This window comes from Mustela erminea, chromosome 13 (assembly GCF_009829155.1).
Source record: "Mustela erminea isolate mMusErm1 chromosome 13, mMusErm1.Pri, whole genome shotgun sequence".
NCBI lineage: Eukaryota > Metazoa > Chordata > Mammalia > Carnivora > Mustelidae > Mustela > Mustela erminea.
In genome coordinates, this window is record NC_045626.1 from 37,040,294 (window position 1) to 37,060,238 (window position 19,945).

The 19,945-nt window shown below is 43.5% G+C and overlaps 1 protein-coding gene across 1 annotated transcript in view; it reads right to left on the reverse strand.

Annotated features, from left to right (window-relative positions):
* Window positions 1-19,507, reverse strand: part of MAPRE2 (microtubule associated protein RP/EB family member 2) — a 96,275-nt gene extending 76,768 nt beyond the window's left edge. Inside the window, exon 1 of the mRNA XM_032311553.1 lies at window positions 19,209-19,507. Within this exon, the coding sequence (XP_032167444.1) occupies window positions 19,209-19,327 (119 nt within the window). The 5' untranslated portion in view covers window positions 19,328-19,507. The remainder of the gene's footprint in view (window positions 1-19,208) is intronic.
* Between the last annotated feature and the right edge of the window lie 438 nt (window positions 19,508-19,945).

Genomic DNA, 19,945 nt, shown 5'->3' on the forward strand with positions numbered 1-19,945 from the left:
TATCTCCAGATAATTCTCAATTCATCACTTTCTCTTTACTTGTGACCTGAAATGGGGGGGGGGGGCAGTATTAGTTTGAGGAGGGGGATCAGGACCCAGTGAAGCCAGAGTTAAAGTGGGTATCTCTGAAAGACAAACTGTGACGGGATGAAATCTCCCTGGAGAGACATCACAGAAACCATATTGAGTTTCATTTAAAATTGGGTATTAAGGCTTCCGTTTAACTTGTGGAATAATTGATGTATGCATGGATTGTAGGGCCGGGATGAGAATTTAAGAGGTCACTTATTGTCTTCAGGTAATAAGAACACACTTAAGCTGCTGTGCGCAGACATGCATCTGTTTTATTTTTACAGGGCTCTGTGACTCTGCTATGGGATTAGACAACGAAAGACTCACTCCTCCAGCCACGGACCCTCCCTGGAGAACACCACCGGCCAGCGGAAGGGCCTCCTTGGGTAGCAGAGCTGAAAGCAGGACTGACCTCAGAGAGGGACAGCAGAGACAGCAGGACATGGCCACAATGACAAAACATGTCTATTTTGTCAAAATAGATGTTGTGAACCACTGCAATTATTAATGTGCTCTTCGGTATATCAGTCACTGCTTAATGATAATGCTTTTAACATGCATCCGAAGTTTCATTTAGTGTGACAATCCAAAGTCCTAATTCCAGCTAAGGAGAGAGAGATTTCTCTCTCAGAGGGAATCAACCAAAAATATTTGTCCAAGGTGCTCATCTCTTTTACCATTAACTGCTACTTTTAAAAACAGATTAAATTTGGGGTGCCTTGGTGGCTCAGTCAGTTAAGCGTCTGCCTTTGGCTCAGGTCATGATCCCAGGGTCCTGGGATTGAGCCCCGCATCGGACTCCCTGCTCAGAGAATCTGCTTCTCTCTCCCCCTCTGCTGCTCCCCCTGCTTGTGTGTTCTATCTGTCAAATAAATAAATAAAATCTATTTTTTAAAAAAGATTAAATTTGCTCTGGCCGTACCACCATGTATTCCAAGTACTATTTTTAAAAACAAGAAGATGAAAACACAGATTTCTCCAACCACCTGCAAAAGGAGGTTCTAGAGCTAGCCTTGAAGATCTACCTCTATTTTAACATCCTCGTCATTCTGTGTCAGTCCTGTCGGGTACTTTCCAGAAGGTGCTTCCTTAGCTGGCCTGCCCACAATACGGTAAGGAGAAAAAACAAATGCAACTTCCAAAACAACATACATAGGTTTTGATTTTTTCAAACTCGGAATTAATGAGTCAATAGTGATGGCCCTGAAATGACTTGGAAACTTGGCTTTTATCCCAAGAATGAAGAAATTTTTGAATTCTAAAACAGTTCTTGGTGGCATTTGTAGTGTTCACTGATATGAAACTCAGATGCATATAACGGAAGAGTAAAGGCTAAGGCCATAAACACACACACACACACACACACACAGAGGCATACATTTCTTCTTATGGTCAGAAATGCAGCTGATTATAGCTGATGATATTTGCTTAAACGTCCATCTGTTTCAAACAGTGGGTGGCTCAATCCATGCTCTGAAAATAATTTCCATGACCCAGAGCTCATTCCCATGCCACAAGGCTTGGCTGGTCTCCTCAGGGCACCAACTTTTGTCAGTGCCCTCCCCCCGCCCCCCAACTTGGCTCCCAGTACATCCACTCGTTCTTGACCATATGCCTTCTGTTTATTTTCCCAGTCCTACTTGGCTCTGTTCCCTCTCACCCTGACCTTAGCTCTCTCCCATGATCCAAGTCATTTCCAGTCAGGCTCCAAGCCTCTGCACCCCCAGCAGGACCCCAGGTCAACCTTTCAGGGCATAGGTGTTACACCCAATCATGCTCGGTAGTTAACCCATCATGCATAAATTAGGTGCATAAGATAAAGCAGGAGAGGATGTGATGGCCCAATGAACATGGCAACACTAGGCCAAGCTGTGCAGTAGGTGAGTTTTTTTTGGAAGCGCCCACCTCCGCACCCCATCCTGATTCTGAGCGACTGTTGCTCTCGGTAGTGCGGATTCCTCACCAGGTACTTAGCATGTTTAGCTGTCTGCCTTCTCAAAACGTTGTCACAGCAAGAAAACAAATAAGGGATGATAGCTTCAAGGTTACTCCAGCAAGGCCGCAGGTGAGGAGGTTTCTCCCAGCACTTGGCACCGCTGGCTGCACCTCATGCTTCAGGTTCAGTCCGAATGCTAACTCCCCGGCAAGCCCTCCCTGTCCACCCTCTGAAGTGGCCTCCTCCGTTATTATCACATCACACTCTTCTCCCTCTTTGTGCTCCTAACACAGTCCATTCTTATCTCACTTCTTTGTTGTCTGACACCACCTGCTGCCCCCAGAATGTAAGCTCTATGAAGGCAGAAACTTTATGGAATATATATTGTTACCTGCTGCCTCTCCTTTGTCTAACGCAGTCCCTGGCATGAAGTGGGTGCACAATAAAAAATGCCCAACGGATGTATGTGGGGGAGAGTTTCATGGGGAGGGGAAATTCACGAGGTGCCTGAAATCATACCATGTAACCAGGAGCCTATGTAGGCCTCTCGCCCAGTATGTCATAGTTTGGAGGGAACACATTAGGGCTGAATAGATTCAAGACCTCTTTTAGGTCTAAACAAGAATCACGTAGAGAAATGTGCCAATTTTTAGGTCTCCCAACACGGACATGAAAAGCTCAGGAACTATACTGCAGCTTCATGAGAGCACTAATCTAGGAATCAGAGCAACTCTCAGCCGGATTCGTAAACTTGGACACATGTGCCTCACCTCCTTGAACATCCTTTTCTTCATGGAAGTAGGTAACAACAGTTTTTCATTTCCTCTATGCAATAGCTACTGCTTTTGTGCAGTTATGTGGGAAAAGACACAGACTCAGGTCTAGCGAATGACCTGCACCCAGGCACAACTGAGTGGAAGAACTGGGATTTGGAGCTACGGCTGATTCTAGGATTCTTGATTCTCTCAACAAAGCCCCTTTCTACTCTACTATGTCATTAGAGTAAGTGGGAAGAAAAAAGAACTCGAAATGGGACACAATTGTGCTCTTCAATAAAACCCTTTTTCCTTTCTATAGTTCTACCAAGGCCTCATTGTACATTTTCACTTCAACCCAATGAGTTTTCCTGAAGAAGAGTCTGAAATGTAGAGATTCGGGTGACTACTTAGTTTATTGCTGGGAATGAATTTTGGCTCAAAAACCTGCCAGCTATAACATACAGGCAATACTAATATTTTAGGAATCACCATATTCTACATTTCTAGTTACTACTTATTTTGGACTCCGGTTTCTCAATAGGCTTTCATATTAGTCAAAATACACAGAGACCACATACATACATTACTGCTTGTAATTCTTTTAACTCTAATAAAAGAAATAAAATGGGAATCTTGACTATATGTCTAGAGAAATCTTTTTTTTTTTAAAGATTTATTTATTTATTTATTTGACAGACAGAAATCACAAGTAGACGGAGAGGCAGGCAGAGAGAGAGGAGGAAGCAGGCTCCCCGCTGAGCAGAGAGCCCGATGTGGGACTCGATCCCAGGACGCTGGGATCATGACCTGAGCCGAAGGCAGCGGCTTAACCCACTGAGCCACCCAGGCGCCCCTAGAGAAATCTTTTTTAAAAAATAATCTCTTGCGATCTCATTCTTTGAGGTTAGTGCCTATCCAAAGGTCTGTATTATAGTAAATATCATTTTTATTTTTTTAAAGATTTTACTTGTTTATCAAACAGAGAGTAAGAGAGAGCAAGTGAGCACAAGCAGGGGAGAGTGGCAGGTGAGGAAGAGGGAGAAAGAGGCTCCCCACTGAGCAGGGAGCCTGATACGGGGCTCAATCCCAGAATACTGAGATCATGACCTGAGCTGAAGGTAGACACTTAACCAACTGAGCCACCTAAGAGCCCCTAAAATTCATTTTTAAGCTCATGAGCATGTTTTGAAATGGAAAGTGAAATACCAATAAAATTAAGCCTAAAAGGAAGAGCAATGTGCAGGCCAGTGTTAAAATAGATTTTGGTGACTCTGACTCCAAAATGGGTAATGTACATCCACATCCTTCCAGCCCTGTTCATGCTATTTCCTTTTAATTCTTTTCACAGTAGACTTACACAGAACCAACATGGCCCAACTGGGGGAACAGCATGACATTCAACTCCATAAATACTACATAAATAACGACGAGGTACTAGTGAGCTTCTATATCAAACCTACTCCCCATGCTAGAGAACAACCTGTGAATTACATAGAAGACGGCTGCATATTAGAACAGGACATGTAAATATCAGTCATTTTGACCTTAAATTAGTAATATTCAGCCAAACTGGTGTTACAATAGGGGAATGCTACCAAAACGAGGCACACTATTTTGTCACCAGTTCTCCAGGCCATCGTCCCCAAAACTTCCTTTCCCAGGTGAAAGGATTCATTTTGGTCAGAATGGATTTCCCCCATCTTCCTGCAGTTCCATCGCAGAGTCACAGCGCCTCCTTCTCTCCTCCTCCCTAATGACCCTTTCAGCAACTAGACACCAACCCTATCCTCCTTGTATACTGGAGTAGAAGAGGTACATGTTATTGTGCTTTGCTTTTTTTTTTTTTTTTTTTTTTAAGATTTATTTACTGGAGAGAGAGCACATGCATGCAAACATGAGCGGGGGACGGGTGGGGGTAGGGAGGGAAGGGCAGAGGGAGAAACAGACTCCCTACTGAGCAGGAAGCCCCACATGGGGCTCGAGCCCAGGTCCCCAAGATCATGACCTGAGCCAAAGGCAGCCACTTAACTGACTGAGCCACCCAGGTGTCCCTTGTTTTGCCTTTTTTTTTTTTTTTTAAGATTTTATTTATTTATTTGTCAGAGAGAGAGAGGGAGAAAGAGCGAGCACAGGCAGACAGAATGGCAGGCAGAGGCAGAGGAGGAAGCAGGCTTCCTGCCGAGCAAGGAGCCCGATGTGGGACTCGATCCCAGGACGCTGGGATCATGACCTGAGCCGAAGGCAGCTACTTAACCAACTGAGACACCCAGGCATCCCCCTTGTTTTGCTTTTAAATTAATGAATTCATCTACCATTTATTTATTGTAATGAAGAAACCAACGGACTTTTTTTTTTTTAATCATTAGGTACCCAGCAAAAATCAGTTTACATACACACCTCGCAATACCCCTCCACCTCCCTGTCTACTGCTTTTTAACAGGTCAAAAGTCAAAACATTTCTCGCATCAGTGTGTTGACACTATGATTCTCCAAGGGAAGTACAGATAGTGAGCATTTGAGTCAAGACTGAATAAAAAAACTGCACAATGTCCAAACTGAATCAGGTACGGAAATAACAGGATCAGATACATGGTAAAATCCTTGGGTTTGGTCAAGAGTGGAAGCGAGGAAGTTTCTTGAATTGAAGCCTCCCGTTCTGATTCTGCAGTTCTATGGCATGAGAGGACTTATAGGAACAAATGACAAAATTTAATATACTGTTGTCATCTAACACAGGTGGGGGATCACGAGCTCTACTGAGTTTAGAATGTTTTGTTAAACTTGAGATGCTCACAGACAGAAAAATAACGTGATGAATGAGCATTCAGCCCTAACTAAGGGAAAGGAAATTACTTAGGAGAAGCCCTTCTGAACCATTTGGCTAAATAACTAGAGTTACTACTACAGACAAAAAAGTCTTAAGAATAAGAAGGGAGGATGAAGAGAGGTCTAGAGTAGATGTGTGTGCCAGGAGGTACCTGGTATTTGAGCCAACGTGAACAAATGAAATTTGGTCAAGTCCCTCTCCGTCCTGTCCCCATGCCTAGTTCCTAGATTTAGTTTCTAGGATTAATTTGATTTAGAGACTTTAAAACATTTAAGAAATTAGATTTGAATTCAACAATTGAGTATAACTTTTTTTTCCTTGCCTCCTCAGACTTAACTCAGACACCAAGTATTAGACTGGTTTACTCAAATCATTACATTATTTCAATGTTAGCTATTGTTAGAGTATACTAAGCATAAAAAACCCAATACCATATAATACTGACTCACATACATATTTATGTGTGTACATATGCTACAAGATTATTTTGAGATTAAGTGTCTCTTAGTTTGATGAGGTAAAGAAAACAAGCTCAAAATAGCTTAGTTAAAAAAAAAACTTTTTAAAGGTAGATGTCAAAGTGCTATTTCAAAAAATACTTTTATATTAAATGTTTTTCACTATAGAAAAAGTACAAAGAAATAAAATTAAAGACCTCTTTTATAAAGGAGTATGGAGTAGGTGTATGAATTTTCTACAGACTTATAAAAATGGTGTATATGTACACATACACACACACGATACGTTGAATAGTGACACCCCCACCCCAAGAATTCATGTCCACTTGAAATCTTAGTATATGGCCTTATTGGGGAACAGTCTTTGCAGATGTAATTAGTTGGAAGTTATACAGGATTAGGGCCCTAAATCCAATGGCTAGCATCCTTCTAAGAAGAACATGTGGAAACAGACACACAGACACAAAGGGAAGGAGGTCATGTGGTAACAGAGACAGAGACTGGAGTGAGGTAGCTACAGGGAACACACAGGCCACTGGACAGGAAGAGGCAAAGAATGATTCCCCTTCAGAGCCTCGAGAGGGAGCATAGCCTTTCCAACACCATTTCAGACTTCTAGACTTCATAACTTTGAGGGAATAAATCTCAAGCTGCCTAGTTTGTGGCAATAGTGTTTTTAGCAGCCCTGGAAAACCAATACAATACATATATACTTTGGTATTGGTCAGCTTGTTTCTCTTAACATATTGTGAACATCTTTCTTTCTTTTTAAGATTTTGTTTATTTATGTGAGAGAGAGTGAGCACAGAGGGAGGGGAGAAGCAGATTCCTTGCTGAGCAGAAGCCCAACGTGGGGCTGGATCCCAGGACCCCAGGATCATGACCTGAGCAGAAGGCAGACGTTTAACCAACTGAGCCACCCAGGCGCCCCTGTGAACATTTTGCTATTTCTTCCTGGGTAAGAGTTGTACTACGTCTCATTGTATAGGGAGGTGACACAATGTACCCGATACCACAAATCTTACAGTAGCATGTTTAATTGCAAGAATTCTAATGTGGCCATTTCCTCTTTTTCAGTTAATTATTATTTTAGGACAACAGAACTGGTGGTCACTTAAATGCTAATAATGACCAAGTCATTGTTGGCTCACATAAAAAGTCATAGACACTTTTTCACGTTCTAGAACTCTTCAAGTAATTTTTGGCAGAGGTTCAGTTGTTTGTTAGACTTCTCACAGACAGATGAACATCACTGGTTCTCCCACTTTAACAGAAAAGGAAATAAGAAATCATCTTATATTAAAAAAAAAAAAATCCTGTCCTTGGCCCTGGCCATCGTAAACTAAGGGAATCACAGGATGTCCTGTCTAATGGTATTTGGCTTCCTTTCATGGAACAACCTCAATTAAAGTGAAAAGAACACACTCAACTCTCCAGTGATATCTGAGTGGCTGTGACCCGCTCAGTCCCAACCAGCACACAGAAAATAATCATCTGTAACCTAGATTGCAAGACGTTACTGCCATCATGGAAGCCTCGACTCCACTGGAAATTGGCCCAAAGGTTTTGCAATGAGATGAATAAATGACAGATGAGATAAGTTAAACTCACAAAATCTACTAGTAGACCTAGGGAATTTCTGAAATCATCAACGACCTTCTATTTTGGAGTATCTTTGGATTTGAAACATACATGGTTAAGAAGTTTGGCTTTCATCAGCCACGATTCTGGAAGTTAAGCATCCCCACTCTCTCAAAAATCACAAGGCCCTCAGCTGACCCTTTCAGGTAAACCTGAAATCAGGAATTAGCTTCCCAGTTTCTCAGTTCTACTTAAGGCATTTATTCCTTAGGGGTTTCCAGAAGTTAGGAGTCAGACTGGCAACACAAAGCTGCCAAATTAGAATGAGAATGCATTGAGGAAGAATTGGGGGATGTCTGCCTCCAAAATTCCCTCTCTCTCTCTCAAACACACACACACACACACACACACACACACACACACACACACACACTACTCTGGGCAAAAATCTTTAAGTATGAAAATTGTCCCTTGCTACCTTTGAAGAAGAAAACATTTCAACATACATTTTCCTCAAACACAGGAGTGGAAAATTTGATCCAGCATTAAGGGGACATGCAATATAAAGAAAAAAGTATCCACGTAATTATTGGGTTCTTCTCCACAGAATTAAAAAAGCGTCCCCTAGCTATCAAAATGCCAAAGAAAACCAAGCTCTCTTATTAACTTGTTAACTCGTTCATATGCAACTTTTAAAGTACGTATAGTGGTTGTTCTTTCCCCCTAAACTAGAAGAATGATCCTGTTATTTTACTTTTTAACAATCTGTTTTAATAGAATCACCGAGTATGCACTCATGGGGAGCTGAAACTAACTGCTTGAAAGGCACTGTAGACAAGGACCAGGTCTCTCAAATAGTCTTTTTCTTGAAGAGTTTATAAGGAGGTTAAGAAGAACACAAGACCCACAACCCTTAAAATCTAAGACTAGATTACAGTATCCGGAATTTTTTACAATCCTCTTAATAACAATAGGATAAAACATGTAATTTTAAGAAATAGGCAACTGCCTACAGACACTTCACTCAAGACACACAAAAGGCCAATAAGCACCTAAGATAAGATACTTAACATCCTTCATCACCAGGAAAACGTGAATCAAAATCTCAGTGTGCTACTTCCATACATCTGTAAGGAGGATGGCCCAAATCTAGAACACTGACAATACCAAGTGTTGCCAGGAATGTGAAGCAACTTTCACACACCGCGGGCAGGAACGTGAAACGGCACAACCACGCTGGCCATTTGTAGTTGCTCAAGTAGGACTCTAGGACTAGGACGCCACCAGTCTCCTTCCAGTATCGACTCCAGAGAAATGAAAACATATATTCCCACAAAGACTAGTATGTGAAAATTCACGAAAGTTTTATTCCTAATTGCTAAGAACTGGAAACCACCCAAATGTTCATCAACTGGTGAATGATACACCAAACACGGGGTAGCCAGATAATGGCTGACTACTTCACAGCAAAGAGGGACAAACTGCTGATCAACCCAGTCCGGATGAATCTCCAAATGATGCTGAGTAAAAGAAGTCAGACCCTGAAGAACACAGTCTGGATGGTTCCATTTATGTCCAGTGTGACCTACTGTATGGTGACCATGCACGCGATTACCACCACCATGTGAGACGAAGTGAAGCAGTGGTTGCCTGAGGCAATGGACAAACAGAACCGGCGTCTTCTGGGAGCGAAGGCTTCAAGAGCATATACACGGCCAAACCTCGCTAAAAGGATGCAGCTGACTGTATGTAAGCTAAATCATCAGGCTGATAAAGGGGGAAGGCTATAGTATCATCTGTCTGAAGTTCTTTCCACATTCCATTTGGACATTTAACTAACATCCGCTGCATGCCAGGTATCGTGCCGGGGGCTGAGGCCACAAGGGTCATAGAGGATTACAGACAAAGGGTGACAGGGTAGCTGGAACTGGGAGCAAGGAGAGACGAGAGGGAGCAAGGAGGTTAGCACAGCCACCTGGGAAGCCCTCCCCCTGCGCCTGGTTTGCACCCCTCCCCACCACATGGGCTAAATACCCCCTCTCCCGTATCCTCCTTTGCTAGCAAGACATTGAGCCCACACGCCCCACAAGCTTTCTATTTCATGGTTATTGATGGTGAGCAGGTCCCTATAGCTGGGATAATGCATTCAAAGCTCCCCTTTTGTTTATTCTTAATTGGTCAGTCTCCATGGGGATTCCCGGAGCCCTCACCCAGACTGGCGGGTGAGGGCCCAGGGCAGGGGGGGACTGTGGATGCAGATGGCTGTTTCCTGCCCGCGTGGCACTATCGCAGGGGTCACGTTAAGGCCAGATACTGCTCAATAATTTCCAGAAGGGGGGAGGCTGGACGAAGAGCCGGGATGGCTGGAGGACCATGGCAGTGACGGCCCGGACATGTAACCTGCAGCTTTAGGGTCTGCCCCACACTTGATGCGCAGGGCCGGTGCTCCAACAAGGAGAAGGAAACAAAAATTCAAAAAGGGCATCAAGAAAGAAATCTCAGAGGATTATTTTGCACTTAGTGCAATATTCAGGGAGCATACTGAGCAGGCTGGACACATCACAGATCAACACAGGCAGCGGTTCCAGTGCACCCGGGAGAAAATGAAACAAAATCCGGACTGAGGGTTGCTGTGTGTGCGCCTCTTGGGGCAGCTGCTGGAGGGGCACATTTTACTTGTGCCCATGATGTTGTTTCAATCTGAGAGTAGTACCCGCACTAGGCCGAGCTTTAAAGATATATTTTATTAATTTATTTGACTGAGAGAGAGAAATCACAAGCAGGCAGAGAGGCAGGCAGAGAGAGGGGGAAGCAGGCTCCCCGTTGAGCAGAGAGCCTGATGTGGGGCTTGATCCCAGGACCCTGAGATCATGACCTGAGCCGAAGGCAGAGGTTTAACCCACTGAGCCACCCAGGCGCCCCTAGGCCGAACTTTAGAATCATCTCTCTGACTTCAGTCAGTCCGTGGATATGTGGAGATGCTTTCCAACATACCTGAGCATGGAAACCTCATGGTTAAACTTCAAACTCATCTGATTTTTAAAATTCGTGCTATTAAAGTGTTAAATGAACCACCACTGACTAGGCAATCCACTTACATAATGTCAGTTTAAACAAAACAAAACAAAACAAAAAGGTATACACGGACTTATCTGTCTAGTTCCCACCATTACTAGTTTATATCCTTAGTTTCTCTGTGCACATCAAGTAAATGGGAATATATATTCTCATTTTCCGTTTTGCATAATAGCATATGTACTATTTTTAACTAGTGATGGTCAATCCAAAGATCATAAAAATCTGGGGATCACAACAGATGAGCCTTTTACTCTTCTCAAGGGCCTTCCTGTCAGGGTGAAGGAACTTGACCATGCAGGCCACTCAGCAATGCTGCAACCTGTGCCTTGTGGCTGCGTGAGAACTTATACTCAGAGGACACACAGGTTCAGTTTTCTGGTACATGCTCCACTTCTGAAAGCTTCTGAAAATTACAGGACTAATCACTGCAGCCCTGCTGGGGTATTAGGACAATGATCAAATGATCAATGAACAAAGTTACTTTCTCAGGGTCAGGTGTGGGTCTCCCCCCTTTCAGATGCCTCCTGTCAAGTACCCCAGAGGCTTTTCCAGGAGGGGCTGGGCATTATTTATCTCTGCCCTCTGGGGGCCCAGCAGTGGGGCATGGCATAGAGAAGGAACTCAGTAAGGTTGCTGAAAGGATAGAAATCTTAAAGGACTGTGGGAATTTGGGCTTAAATCTCCATTATTGTGTAAAATCCAGAAGTGGGAATTTAAAAAGCTACATTAGCAACAACTTGAAAACATGTTTTGTTATTTCAAAACGACAAAAAGGAAACAGATGTGGGGGGTGGGTGGAGCCCACTCCGGTAGCTTCCCTTTCTCCTGATCTGTTGACCACCAAATACAAACCCTGCAAGGAATGAAGGGAATGGGGGCTCTTAATAAAGGGATACCAGTATTTATAAGCAAAGTAAAACTGTGACCCTGAGAGAACTTGCCTGTCATGTTCATGCCTCTGACAATTTTGACAAGTTACCTCTCAGGGAGGTAACCTGCCATGGAGGGGATCACCTTCTGGCCGTATAAAGAACTGGCACCACACCACTCAGGGCTTTTCTGGGATAGGCTGACACTAGATAAAAAATTAATGTCTCTAAAGCGAAGCAAAACCAAACCAAACAGTACTTTTAAAAAAAGACCAAAAAAAGATCGCAGAAATCTGAGGAAGAGCACTGGAAGAGAATTTCAGGCTTATGCAACAACGACACTGGCCATAAACTCCAGGACCAATTCTCTACAATACATCACAATTTTATAGATTTCTATCAATGCACACTACGTATTTTTAACTCCTACTTCCCGCTCTCAAATCTCTTGCCCTTTTCCTCTTTTGCTCCAAGTCATGGCTAAAATCTGATTCTTTTGACATACTTTCCATCCTGAACCAAGTCAGGTCTGGACATAACAAAGACTGAGCTCTAGCTGCATTTTCTTTACCGGATAAACTACACAAAGGACAGCATTACTAATAGGAACCATCAACTTCACTATCCTATGTAAACATTACCACCACCTTCTGCTCTTTTAGAAACAAAAAAATCATGCCTGAAGAAGAAAGTCTGTCCTGGTTCAAGTGAGCAAAATTCTAATTAGCCAGGGGAGATCTGACACTGAAAACGTACAAGTTTTTTTTTTTTTTTTTTTTTTTAACGTAACCTACTAAGAAATTATTTCTTGGTGGCCTATAAAACTCTGTTTAACCTTTACCCCACTATTTATTTTCTCTAAAATAAACAATCACCTTCGGGGACGCTTTTTAACAAAAACACATTTAGGAGAAATTTCTTTGATTATGCTATAGGGTAAAAAGGTGTGTAATTTCAGTTTTTGCCTATGTGAATTATAGGTTTCCATTTTGAAAGAATCCTCTCAACAACAAAAATATAAATTCTAAGGGGTACAGTACAAATACTGAGATAAACAATCAGAATTTCAAAATGAACTAAGAAACAAGGTTCAGGGCACCTGGGTAGCTCGGTCAGTTAAGCGTGTGCCTTCAGCTCAGGTTATGATCCCAGGGTTCTGGGATCGAGTCCTGAATTGGGCTCCCTGCTCAGCGGGGAATCTGCTTCTCCCTCTCCCTCTGCTACTGCTCTCTCTCGGTCAGATAAATAAACAAAATCTAGGGCGCCTGCGTGGCTCAGTTGGTTAAGCCACTGCCTTCAGCTCAGGTCGTGATCCCGGAGTCCCTGGATCACATTCCACATCAGGCTCCCAGCTCCACAGGGAGTCTGCTTCTCCCTCTGACCTTCTCACTTCTCATGCTATCACTCTCTCAAATAAATAAATAAATAAAATCTTTAAAAAAAAAAAAAAAAGAAAGAAAAGAAAATCTAAAAAAACAAAATAAAGAAAGAAGGTTCACAAGATGCTGATAGGGATATGTGAGGAGTGTTATAAGAAGAGCTGCCGGAATAGTGTGTAAGATTCCAGAGAAGTAGGACACAGCCAATTCAGTATCACAGAGGCTGAGAGTGGAAACACAGCCTAATAAAGTCAGGAAGAATGAAACTCTCCTAACTATATATATTTTTTCTAACATTTTATTATGTAATTTTATATATTTCATACATTATATTCACTTAATATATATTTCATTATGAGATATTCATATACTCTAACATATACATATTCTAACATTTCATTATGAAAAAAGGTAGTTTTCACAGGAGAGGAATAAGCCAATTTTTCCTTTGAAGTGAAATGGACAAAATTTCAAAGTAAACAAATCGACTCAATCCAGATTCAACTCTCAGTCTTCTCCAGAACCTGCCATGGAGGGGATCACCTTCTGGCCGTATAAAGAACTGGCACCACACCACACGGGGCGCTCCGGGAAGCTTCCTCAGTTACGTCTGCACATTTTATGGCATTAAGTGACTCAGAAGGATCCTTCACAATGAAGTATCATACCCCGGCTTCTGAGTTGGAAGGACTGGAAGAGCGTAAGCTCCAGGCACCAGCCACCTCCTGAGGCTCTGTAGCTGACTACGAAGTGGGCTCCTGCAAATACGGAAGCCACCGGCTGACCGAAGTCCTGTCATGGGGCGAAGCTGCGCTGATGGCTTCTGCTCAGGGAGAGAAGACTCAAGGCGGGAACATATGCCTAGATCTCCAGAGTAAGGCTGGAGGATTCTCTCATGGCAAATCAAGTATTCTCCAGGAATTCCGGCCCTCTAGGGTCGGGCACTGGAGGACCCTCATTTTCCTCTCAACGCCTATTCTGAGACAGGAGATAAACTCCAGCATGCACTTCTGTTCTTATTATGCTATTTTTCAATTAACAAACTTTCAGTGGCCTTCAATTTCCAAGTTCTGACTACCCTGCCTGCCTCCCAATGCCCCTGCTTTATTTTCCACTCCTGCTCAGTATGTACCTTGCTAGGCCAGTGAAAATTCTGATTCTAAAGCCTATACTCTTTAGACCAAAATTTTTGGTTTTCTGCATTGTTTAGCTTCCTATAGCATAATGGCCTTGGGGGTATCTTCTTTTCTTTGAGCCACTGTGGACTAAGGAAATGCAAACCACTTTTACTCCTAGGCCAAGCCAAATACAACAAGGTAAATCTGTTACAAAAGGAGTTGCTTATACATCTGACTTCGCCGGAACTCAAGGGCCTTATGGGGCATCTAGTACAGACCTTGGCCAGAGTCCGCTTTCTTTTTTTTTTTTTTTTTAAGATTTTATTTATTTATTTGACAGACAGAGATCACAAGTAGGCAGAGAGAGAGACAGAGAGAGAGGAGGAAGCACACTCCCTGCTGAGCAGAGAGCCAGATGTGGGGCTCGATACCAAGACGCTGGGATCATGACCTGAGCTGAAGACAGAGGCTTAACCCCCTGAGCCACCCAGGCGCCCTCAGAGTACGCTTTTGAAAATTGGTCCAATTCTCTAAACCAAATGGAATATTTAGATTAGCCTCTATATTTCCCCCTCTGTTAATCTAAGTGATAACTCACTGCAGCTCTAGGGAGTCCCCTATCAATACAGAAAAGATAAGGCTGATGGAAATCAACCTCCTAAATTGAGAGAACCATCTCAAGCCACCATTATGCTAAGATAACCCACTGTAAAAAGATATAACCAGTGACAACCACTGCTGAGTAGGGGTGAGCATCTCAGCACATGTGCCCAGAAGACCAACCCCTTAACAGAAGTTCTGACAAAGGACCCCGAGAAGAAGTTAAAAATTAGGCACCTAGGGGCGCCTGGGTGGCTCAGTGGGTTAAAGCCTCTGCCTTCGGCTCAGGTCATGATCCCAGGGTTCTGGGATTGAGCTCCACATCGGGCTCCCTGCTCAGCAGGGAGCCTGCTTCCTCTTCTCTCTCTGCCTGCTTCTCTGCCTACTTGTGATCTCTGTCTGTCAAATAAATAAATAAAATCTTTAAAAAAAAAAAAATAGGCACCTAATGAGCATCAGATAATCCTTTGATTTTTACAAATACAAAGAAAAATATTAAGGACAAGATCACCATTTTTAGGGACACCTGGGTGGCTCAGTTGGTTAAGCAGCTGCCTTCGGCTCAGGTCATGATCCCAGTGTCCTGGGATCGAGTCCCACATCTGGCTCCTTGCTCTGCAGGGAGCCTGCTTCTCCCTCTAACTCTGCCTGCCACTCTGTCTGCTTGTGCTTGTGCTCGCTCTCCCTCTCTCTCTGACAAATAAATAAATAAAATCTTAAAAAAAAAAAATCACCATTTTTAGTAACTTCTATGACAGCAGCAAACCTAGATGATACTAATATGTAGGCAACATACAAGTGAAGCTAGACTTCCCCCCATCTGCAGCTGCTGACCTGGGGAGCAAGGGATCTGAAATCTACACTCTCATCACAGTAAGCCACCTTACAACAGCCTCTGTTAAATGGGACAGACTTTCACAAATGTCTTTTATACACACACAGTATTTCTTTTTGTTTTTCTTAAGAGTTCATTTTTCAAAACTGGCCAAGCTGGGTGGGAGAGCCAATGTCTTAGGCTTAAGTTTTAGTTTTGCCTTTCTTTACAGTCCATTTCCTGGGGCCAAGTTGGTTTGGGGTTTTGTTTTTGTTTTTTGTTTTTGTTTTTGTTTTTAGTATTCAGAAACATATTCTACTGTATTGCATGTTCAAACACCCATGTGGAAATAGTCCCCTGGACTTATACATTCATTCTTAAGAGACTGGAGTATGCAAACAAGGATGCACTGGGCAGAGGGCCAGTTAATAAATCTCATTTCCTACAAGCATCTGCATGAAACAGAGCTATAGGGAGTAGCTTCTCCAGGGAGAGCCAGAGCCCGACTCATTCGTTCTGTGAATTAAACACTATCACCTCAGATGGCCCAAGCCACATTTGTTTTTTAAGCACCTCTTAAAATATATGGATTTCCAGTGCTCATAAATGCAATGAGGAAGCTGGGTCCAAGAAGGCAATCACACAGTAGAAATATCCACATGGCTCTGCCGAGCCATTTTTGCACTGGCCTCCTTTGACTGAAATTACTACTAGAAGGATAATTTCCTAAAGGTAACTTGCTCTTCTAATCAAAGTAAGCATGGGTTTTGATAATGGTGAACCACCCTCTCTGGTCCAGACTATACAAATGGACTTAGTTTACACAAAGAGATACCTGGAGTGAGATATGTGAACCATATGGTCATGAACCATATTTGACCCTTATCCATGAACAATCTAGTGCAAATGGCATGACAAGAAGGTCTTTTGCTGGGACGAGTGGTCACCTGACATTACTAGAAAGAACAGTACTGTTCCCTAGGTGTCCTCTCCTCTCCTCACCTGTTACCTCCTGGAAGAGTAATAACAGCATTCTTCTTGTATCTATGTAGATCGTTTATGAAAGTCTTTGTTTTAAATGTTTGAAGCTAACCTCACAGTGACTCTGTAAGAATGCAAGGAGATAATCTTACATGCCATGAGCAACTGTAGAAAATAAGGCCAAAGGTAAAGACCCGCTTGAGGCCTACCTACAACACAGCGAAGGAATCAGGAAGAGAGTTCCCTCCGATCATCCCAGGGCTCTGGGTTGTCCCCTCCAAGGAACTCAAACCGAACTCTTCAGCACATGTCATTTTTGAGGGTTATAATGGACCCACCACCTAAGCAAAATTTATTTGGTTAAATCTCTCTATTTGGGCTTTCACAGTACCTTCCAAGTTTCCTCAGCAATTAAATGGCAATATTATTCCAGCCTCAGGCTGTCAAAATAATTATGGAACACTTCCTGGATAGAAACAGGTCTCACATTTTTCCTTTCCCCACGCCCCTTCAAAAAAATAAGTGGTAGTTATACTACGTTGGCCATGCACTTTGAAAGCAGAGCAGACCAAAGAAAACACAAGGTGTGTCTGTCTCAGCATACACCCTTTGTGTAATACAATACCAATAAAACTTTGGAGGATTCCTTCTTCATTTAACCTATGACACCTCTCACTATGGTGTCCAGTAATCCTGTTACATAAAATACAAATGAAATAATGCTCTTACTGACTTAAGAATTTCTCCAGTCAGGTCTTTTCTTTAAATTCAGTTTTTTTTCCCTTTCATATAACTTCAGGTACCATTACAGGGACTCAGAAAACAAACTGGATATAATTTAGGAAATGAAAATAACTTAGATTGAATTGAAAAGATAACTAAGCTTTTACTTTAAAGCAATATTTTATCACCAAAAGGTAGCATTTAACCTTTCCAACCACGTCATTTTCCACCGCCATTTCAAGTTTGTTCATATGACTAATAAAACCCAACTAAGCAACTTCCTTTGGCCTATGTGGTAAAATTCGAACTCCGTCTTAAAAACAACTGCTACTTATGTGGCAGAGATAAAATCACTGACAAAATGAAGACTTCAAATCATATTACCTATATGGACAGTTGAACTAAGTGAGGTTTAAAAGCAACTCGGGGTTTTTGTTTTTAAATTCTATTTTAGGCTTTGGAATGTTCACAGGGAAAGGTGGATGAGTAAGGGAGAGAAGGGACCCAATGTTCCAATTACAAGGATCTCCAAGAGGAGAGTCCCAGACGTTGTGGACCAATTTTGGTTCATATTAATAACAAGCGCTTGGACTCTGTAAGGATGCCATGTCAACATATTAGTTGGAACCATAAGGCATGAGATTTTGGTGACCTCATGGGCACAGCCAAAATTAACTCCAAGTATTTATATAACTGCCGGAGATGGCAGGGCAAAGGTTGCTTATAAATTTTTCTTTTTGAGTCAGCAAATAGGGTTTTTTTGGTCAAAGAGAGAGGAAGTGGGGTGCTTTGGGTCCCATTTTACAAATATGTCATATTTACCCACACTGAATATTCTACCCACAATACCACTGGAGCGTTTAGATGAAGGCATTAAAAAAAAGAAAAAAAGAAAAAAAAAGAGTTATTTCCTGTTGCTCACTGAGAGGATGCGCTCTAGAGGTATGTGTGCTCTGCCTTGAAGCAAAAGCATTGTTAGTGGTTATCAAGGTAACATTTAAAAATAACTACCCCAGTACAAAAGAACTTCAGAGGAAATATGAGGGAAGCTATCAGTCTCCCTTCAAGTCTGGCCTTGAGCTGCATTAGACTCTAGCTGCATTCTCCATTACATTGTTATCCTTATCAAACAATGCAAACAATTTTAATGAGCTTATCTACTAGAACATATTGCCAGATATGCTAATGTAAAAATGATGCCAACCATACAGACCCACTCATTAATCAAAAAGCTCACAATACAATGACCAGATCAGTCCCATCCTCAAATCAGACCTCGGCAAAATAGCAGGAATTACCTTCCCACTGTTTAAAGAAGGGCGGGCTCCCCCACCCATGCGGACGCTATAAACTCCTAAGAAAATGCATAACGGCACCCGGGTTTCCTCAGGTCCACTGCAGTCCAGTCTCTTTCTAATAAACCATGGGTTCTATGGAGAAAATTTTGGCGAATGTCTGACACCGTGACCTCTGCTGTCAATCCTTGCACCAATCAGCGAGCAGAATTCTTACAAAGCTCCATCAATCTGGCGGTTTAACATCACAGACTGCAGCTTAATCTAGAGGATTCCATCTTTCCTGCACACACACCAGGGCAAGCTCAAACATTTTTCTCGCCATCCTCCTGTTCCCTGCCTCTCGGCACAGCCTATCCAATGGTTCCTTTAAAATCTAAAGGAAAGGAGGAAAGGAAGTGCTACAGCCTGTCTCCCTTTGGAGATGGGGGGGAAATTGCTTGCATTTTTATCAGCGTGGAAGGAAGGAGATGGAAGGAGACCCCTCGGAGGCAGCAAACCTATTCACAAAATGCTCTCCATCTGCCTTGGTGAAGCCTCAGCGCATAGCCAACATGACACATGGAAACAGACAGCAAATGATCACAAGCGCCGGGGCGAACGCACGTCTGCAGCCCGGTCCGGGCGCAGTGTCCGCTCCATTATATAACGGGCCGGACTTCCGCGCGCCCCCGCCGAGCTCCCCCGCCCGGCGCCGCGCCCGGTGCCAGCCCCATTACCTGTAGGAACGCTCCCCGCGCACTGTGTGCTTCCGGAAAGGAATGATGGTCCCGTTATCCTGGATGATGTCGTTGTTGTTCTCGCCATTTGGGGACAGGGTTTGGGTCGGACCAGGCATTGGCGCACTCCCGAGGAAGGGAACAAACCGCGGAGGGCTGGCTGGTGAGGAAGGTGGCTGCGTCTCGTCTTCCCGCTCGCCTGCTCCTCGCGCTGACCGTGCCTGCCTGCCGCCTGCTCGCTGGCTCCCTTCTCCCAGCTCGGCTCCCGCCCCGCCCTCCTGCGTCCCGCCCTCCCGGCTGCTGACGTCAAAGCGCCGGCAGCAGCCCCGGGTCACGTGGTCGGGCCCCGTCACCATAGCAACCCGCTAACTCATCACCTCGCCTCAATCCGCACAGGGCCGAGGCGTGACCATGCCAGCAGCTCCAGGCAGGCACCGGTGCAGGCCTACATCTGGCATGTAAAACCCCAGGCCACCCCAGGCCCCCCTTACAGACTTGCCTCGTCTGAAAACCAGCTCTTCCTCTAACCATTTCCTTTTCGACCCGTGCTCCAACTGCAGCTGTGTACACAAAAGAACGATTCAGGCAGAGGGGTGTGGGAGACCCTTTAACTCCTTCAATACCAAGTTCTTACAGCATTCAAATTAAACTCGGTCTGGTCGCAAAAAAATATACAAAGACCTGGTGGGCTGCTCCAGAAAATGTACCAGACTAAGGGGGTTCAGATTTCCAGCTTC